Source organism: Lupinus angustifolius, chromosome LG09, assembly GCF_001865875.1.
Source record: "Lupinus angustifolius cultivar Tanjil chromosome LG09, LupAngTanjil_v1.0, whole genome shotgun sequence".
Taxonomy (NCBI): Eukaryota; Viridiplantae; Streptophyta; class Magnoliopsida; order Fabales; family Fabaceae; genus Lupinus; species Lupinus angustifolius.
Genome location: NC_032017.1, coordinates 2,042,382 through 2,049,916, shown reverse-complemented (window position 1 = coordinate 2,049,916; position 7,535 = coordinate 2,042,382). Strand labels below are relative to the sequence as shown.

General features: G+C 35.1%; 1 protein-coding gene across 1 annotated transcript; it reads right to left on the bottom strand.

The window, feature by feature from the left end:
* LOC109357333 (beta-hexosaminidase 2-like) lies at positions 277 to 3,230 on the bottom strand. Its single transcript, XM_019601234.1, has 2 exons — positions 2,383 to 3,230; positions 277 to 1,257 (listed from the first exon to the last, which is right to left on the bottom strand). The coding sequence occupies exons 1-2, from the start codon at positions 3,218 to 3,220 to the stop codon at positions 311 to 313; spliced, it is 1,785 nt and encodes a 594-aa protein (XP_019456779.1). The 5' UTR covers positions 3,221 to 3,230; the 3' UTR covers positions 277 to 310.

Sequence of the window (7,535 nt, the reverse complement as noted above, 5' to 3'; positions counted from 1 at the left end):
TGACAACAAATAATCATTTAACGATTCAAAATGTAAAACCACATAGATATTAATTATAAAATATGTAATTTATTGATCAAATATATTTAAAATTTATATTTTTCACATTAATATTTTCATCTTCTTATAATTGATGATATTTATTATTTTAATTTTTAAATATGTGACTAGTCTTACCGACGAAAGTGGAAAGATTAGGGAATTCCTAAAAACTGATTACAGTCTTTAGCTCAAGTCTGAATCCATTTTGAAACCTGAGGCATTTGCTCTTTCCTTTTGAGTTTTGCTTGAATAGCTCTATTTTTTGCAGCTAGATTGCATAAACAGTGTTGCACATAGCAGGATTCCTAATACACCAAAGTGGCTGAATAGGCTCAGCCCATATACCTCTATTAACCATTCTGCTTCTCCATTCATTCAATCTATCTGTGGCTTCACCATATCTCTTCCTACCCCTTTCGTCGCGGTTTCCGGACCACAATGTCTCAGCCATTGCAGCAGTTCTAGGCCAAAGTCTTGCATCCAAAACAGTTGGGTCAGCTTGTTCTGACCACAATGCCACTTCCCCACCCAGAACCAATTTTGCTTCTTCATCACTCAACCCATATGCTATATCATAATTGTATATGGTTTGCCATGTCTTAAAGGGTCCACACCAAGAGCCACCATTAGTTGAGTCACTCCCAGTTGTTTGATTGTCATAGGCACTATTATTACCAACAAAAGTACCATGCCCACAATCCAGATAGTAGAAGTCTGCCGACGACACAATGGCTCGGTATCCGGAAGAAACTATCCTTTTAGTGTTATCATGTCCATTGTTCCATGTCTGCAAAACAACATGCTCTTTAGGGAGAACTGTGGATGGCACATGGACTATACCATCTAACAAAACATCTTCCCAATATACGGCAGTGCGGTTGAGGGACAAAATGTAAGGGAGAGTGTTGTTGATAAATGTTTCAAGAACTTGGCTGAGAGTTCCACCATTTGATAGGTATTTCTGAATTGTAGGATCAGTTTTCCAGCAACCTGGTGTGATCTCATCAGCACCTGAGTGGTAAAATGGTTCCGGGAACAATTTCGTCACATCATGTATGACATTCTTTAGAACTTGGTAGGTCTTGGGGTTTAAGGGGTTCAAATGACCTGTTCCGGGTTCTGATGCAAGCCTATCTGACCATTCACCTGGCCACCAGAACATGTTGGCACAAGTTACAATCTCCGGATAGGCTAAAGCCCATGACCCTGTATGCCCTGCCAATATGTCGAACTTATTAGTCAGTGATCATAATTCTCAGAATCACTGTCTTGTAAAGCTGAATTATGTGAGAGAGGAAAAGGAAGCTATGCTTTTCAATCAGAATATAGTAATATTGTGCAAAAGCATTATTTCCAACATGGACATTAAACACAAGGCCTAATTAATTTGTTGATCGGTCTAATGATTACAATATCGATAAGTGATTTTCTGTTTCTTTCTATATGAAGTTCTAACTTCAAAGAATTTGGCATTCTCATTTTAGGTTGCAGCCCAAGATCCTTTATGCTTTGCCAACATACACTTCATCTCAATCACCAATTACAATAACTCTAGAACCATTACTTCGTAATTCTTGATTATGCTAATCTAAAACCGATTAACTAAAACAGTCAAAGGAGACTGGAAGTCTTCTTTTACTTCGGTATAGAAGGAAATGAAAACAAAAGACCAATTCTTAACAAAGTTCATGAATTATCAGGAGAAAAACTAAGGATCAAACCAGTAGGAAGAGCCTGGATTCCGGAAGTATCACAATCACAATTGTGGCCATATCAACCATGGTTTTCCTCAACTATTCTTAACTATGGTATATACAACATAACACTGAGGGCAATTTAAAATCCCTCATATCTTGAGGTAATGCGTATGTTATAATATGGTTATGTGTATGTCTCTCAACTACTAATTGGCTGGCAGACAATACATCTCTCAAAACAACGAAATTGTTACTTACAACTGGGAAAGAACTCCGTTGTCTCTATCTTGTGTAAATAAGCCTTTCAACCAGCAAGGCGTTGATCTAGTGGTGTAAGGCCTCACTGGATTTCAGGTCGACCAAAATGTCACAGGTTCGTTTCCTAAGAGAGATACTTGTTGGGAGGGGCAGCCACGCATCCAGTATTTATATAATTAGAGTCAAACTCAGACAGCACCCTTAGTATATACTCTATTTTGAAATATGGAATACTTCACTATCCACTACTCCACTAGTACTCACATCAACAAAAAATGTCTATAAAGGGTGTCTAATCAATTATTCAAAAAGTTGTTTTTTTCCTATAAAATTAAAGTAGATTCCTTAAACTCAAATGCCATGGAATTAAAATTGAGTTACTAACCAGGTGAGTCAATTTCAGGCATAACACGAACCCCATGATCAAGACCAAACTCAACAACCCTTTTAACATCTTGAACACTGTACACCATATCAGGCCCATAAGCCCCTTCCTCAGCCAAACCAGGCTCTGAAGGCAACACAAGAGGAAAAGAATGTGAATCAGTCACATGCCAATGAAACACATTAACCTTATTCATGCTCATAGCTTCTATAGTCCTCAAAACATCCTTAACAGGATAGTAGTTCCTCGACGTATCCAACATGACACCACGGTGCATGTATAGGGGCGCATCCCATACATGCACCCCAACAGCCACGTGGGACGGGTGGCCCCACACTAGCTGAGAGAATGTCTCCAGGCCCCTCATGGCGCCCCACGCGGTTTTCGCGTGGAGCATGGCATGAGGGGTCGCGGAGGTGATGGTTAGTGTGTAGGACTCGTCCACCCCGTGGTGTAGTGGGGTGGTAGGGTTGGAGATGGAAATTTTGAGGGAGTGGAGAGGAGGGAGGGTGGTGGTGAGGTTGGTTAAGGGGATGAGGGGACGGTGGTGCTCGGTTTTGATGAGGTGGTGGTAACGGGTTATGGCGGCGGAGAGGTGTTTGTTGTGGTGGTGGTGGTTGGTGGTGATGGTGAATGAAGGGGAAAGGAGAGTGACTTGGTGAGGTGGGAGCCATGTGAAGTTTCTTGGTTTTGGCCACAAGTTGATGGAAGGATGAGTAGGAGTGGATTGTGCTATTTGGGAATTTATTAGACATAGAATTAATGATAATGTTGATTGTAGTAACATCATTGGATTTGGAGCATGAGACATGTTTTTTTGTGTTTGCACTATTTGCATTTGTTGGCTTGATTTGCGGTGCTGGGTGGACTCTCATTTTATATGGCTCGTGGATGATGGAGAAAGGGTAATAATTTCAATATGTGGGTTTATTGGATTGAAATCTTAGAGGAGTGGTTGCTCTCAAAAAGTCTTCTTTTTTAAAAGAATATAATACAATGCTGTAAAATAGTAACCCGGTTCAACCGAAAAACCGGTGAACCGAACCCTTAATCAGTATGGTACAGATGTTGAACGGTCAAGTATCAAAACTGATCAAAACTGGTCAAAAACTGGTCAAACTGGTGAACTGGTCGGTATTTGACTAAATTGGCCGGTTTATACACATTTTCATTTTGATAAAAAAACTTAAAAACTCATTACAAGGTGACCTATCTTTCCAATCACTCTTCAACATTTCAAAGCACATGCTTTCAAGGCATACTTAGATTACACATTTTGGTTCCTAACATTCATGTGTAATTTCAGCGACATTTGTGTAATCTTTGAGTACTGTCTGAAGATAGGATTTGGTGGAAAAATATAATATTGATATGAGACAACTTTGACTCCTTGGTTTAAAACTCCAAATTTATTTGTTTTGTAGAGTGATTTGTGAACATGTGTCATTTATTTATATTTTGTGATTGTTAAGCGATATTTTTGAATTGATATATGTTTTGTAATTTAGACTTTGAATTTGTTAAAGACTTAAAGTTGTTTGTTTATGTGAATTTTGAGTAGATTATAAATATGAATTATAAATTTGATACTGATTGAACCACTGTACCACTATACCAGTACCCTGATCGATTTGATAACCAGTACAGTTTTAACAACACTGATATAATATAAGAGAAAAATGTATATATGCAGTATAAAAGTTTTTTATTTGTCAATATATTATCTATTATTTACTTTTGATCATTATTAACTTTGAAGTAAAAATAATACAAATAAATAATAAATGATTTAGTTATCGCATATAAATCTTTACACTATTAATATATTACATTAATAATGACTTTTTTAAAAGGTTGATGGGTGGACATCTGCTGTCCTACAATAGTGTATCACTTATGTGCCACTACTTGTGATTGGTCAAAAAAATAATTAATTATTAAATTTTTTATTTAAATATATTTTTTCAACCAATCACAATTAGTGACACTCTTTACGGGACAACAGATGTGTTCTCAAGGTTGATATAATCAAGATTTTAACGTTAGGATTGGAGACAGTATGATTTGAGCTCATGGGATGAATTCATAATAATAAATTATAAAATTTGAATAGAATATATGATCTTTTTTAGTAACGTTGAAAGACATAGGATTCAGAAAAAAGATAACATAGAAATGTTTAGTTTTTCATTAAAAATGTAGAATCTAATACAAAATTTTCAATATTTTAAAAGCTCATTAGATGTAGCCTCATGTTCCCCGAGCAACATTTCTCCAAATATGTTGGGTTTCTAAAAATAGGTTCAAAAATTATTTCCTTTCATTAGTCGTAATGATGAAGATGGACATTCATCTATTTGGTTCAATTGGAAATTCATCAAATGATATTGACATGGTGAAAATTGAATAATTTACTTCTATTTTGAGGGTCATTACCATTACATGCAAAATCTTGTAAATCATATGGGACACCTTGAAATGGAGCTAAAAATTGTTGCCAATAAGGAAATTCACAATCCATTAGAAAATATTTACCTCATTAAAATATAAAATTAAAGCTTCAAATTATTATGTAACTGAAATTTGAGTAACAGGTTACATGAGTTAGAATCAGTTATCCAACAAATTTTGAATTGGAGTAACAAATTACTCAAATTTGAGTAACTGATTACTCTAAGTGAATTTTAATTCACCGTCGGACAAAAAGTTTGAGTAACCGATTACTCAAGTGAATAACCGATTACTCAATGTAATTTTTCAAAACGTTGTGTACCCACTTGCTATAATCGGTTACTGAGAGCTGTTACATCAGTTTTTCAGATTTGAAACTCAAGGATTTTCATCCCAAACGAAATGTCTTCATTCCAAACAACTCTTTCATAACTCTTTCACACTTTTCTCACAACTTTCCTACACTTTTCTGAAATAGTTTTCTGCACTTCTAGCAACTTGAAGTCAAACTTTCAAAGTTATTTTTCTGAGTTGCTTGAAGTAAAGTGTTTTAAAGTTTTGTAAACTTAAAGAGCATTATTAATAACTATACAAAAGAGTTGATTGGATTGCAAGTGTTATTATATTTCATATTTGTAAAGGCAATCCAAGTCATCATTGTAATTCTTGATTCATTGTAATTACTTTCTTTCAAAAGGGTGTGAATAGAAAGGGGATAGAGTTACTTGGAAACGTGTTTTCCAATGGTATAAGTATTAGTGAGTGTGTAAGATACATAGAGATCTCGGGGTGAGATATTGTAATTACAACTCATAATATTTAGTGGAAAATCTCTTGTGCTGCAAGAGTACTCGACGTAGCCTTCGGTGGACAAGAAGGTGAACCAGTATAAAAACATATGTGTACTCTCTTCTCCCTTACCTCTTTGATTTATTCTTCTTTATTTTCTGCAATATTATCTGTTGCACTTTAACTCTTCATTTTGCAGAAAAAGTGGTCATAATTTCTAGTCAACTAATTCACCCCCTAGTTGCAATCTCAGTCTTACAATTGGCACCAAAGCTATTTTTGAGTAAGATATTCTCAAATTTGACTCTATATCAAAGATGGCATCAAGATCATTCCTAGGAGAAGGTTCCAACATCAACTGCCCTTCAAGCTTGTTGGAGAGTGCTATGATTTCTGGAAAACAGAATGAGAATCTTCATAGAATATCAAGACTTAGATATATGGGACTAAATAGAAGAAGGTCCATTCATACCATACATGATTGTTAATGGGGTTAAACAGCCAAAACCAAAATGTTCATGGACAGTTGAAGATAAGAAGAAAGTGTAATACGACCTTAAAGCCAAAAACATTCTTGTGTCGGCTCTAGAAGAAAAAGAATTCCTTAGAGTGTCAAGTTGCAAAACGTCGAAAGAAATTTGGGACACTCTAGAAAGGATACATGGAGCCAAAGAAGTACAAAAGTCTACAACAAATATGAAAAATCAACATCGAAGCAAAAATCTACATCCTCTATATGCAAAAAAAAAAAAAACAAATCATCTTGAATGTGCTTGTCCAGCCCTACAAAAGCATCATACTTTCAAAAGAAAGAAGGACAAGAACCGTAGAAGAATTAATGTTATATCAGAAGATAAATATGATGGTTCAAATGCAGAACTCAAAATTAAGGAACAATCACATATTTCATTGATGACTTCACACAATTCAAATGACGAATATGAGGTTAGTAACTCTAAACCAAATGATACTTTTTCATATGATGAGTTACAAAATGCTTTCAATGATTTACATCAAGAATATGTTAAGCTTTCCAAACTTTTCCTAAAACAGAAAAATGAAATTTTTATTTTGGAAAGCCATAACAAAGTTCTAAAGAAAGATATTGAAAAACCCACTTCTTCCTCATGTCAAAAATGTGTTGCTCTTGAAACTAAAGTTTCAATATTAAGTATTGAACTTAATAAACTCAACAAGAGCAATCACAATTTAGACAAGATCATAAAATTCCAAAAGACATTCAACAGATTGTAGAGGTCTTGGCTATATAAATAGTCGTGTGACTAAAAATGGGAATGTCTTAGGAAAAACAATCGTGAGAAGCACTATAATGTTTCATAAAGAAAGTGTCCATACTAATCCTATTTTTAAAATAAAATCTTGGGCGCGTAAACATCTACCCACTTGTTCTTACTGTGATAAAATTGGTCACACACCTAACACTTGTCATATTAGAAAATATAGTGTGTCATTTGGCCAATACAAATGTATAGAAAAAGGTGCTAACCCTACATGACCCAAATCACATTGGGTACCTAGAAAATCTTTTTAATTTGTTTTGTAGGAAAATTTGAGAGTCGCCTACAACTTATGGTACTTGGATAGCGGTTGCTCAAAACATATGACGGGCGATAGAAAGAAATTCTCTGTCCTCACTCCAAGGGACAAAGGATATATCACTTATGGTGATAACAACAAAGGAAAAATTCTTGGAGTTAGTAGAATCGATAAGCCACCCTCAACAACTATAGAAGGTGTACTATATGTTGAAGGACTCAAGCACAACCTTCTAAGCATAAGTCAATTATGTGACAAATGCTTCCATGTGGCATTCTACCCAGATAAGTGCATCATTTAAAGTAAGGATTCTAATAATTCTAAACTTATTGGTAAGAGAATAAATAATATATATA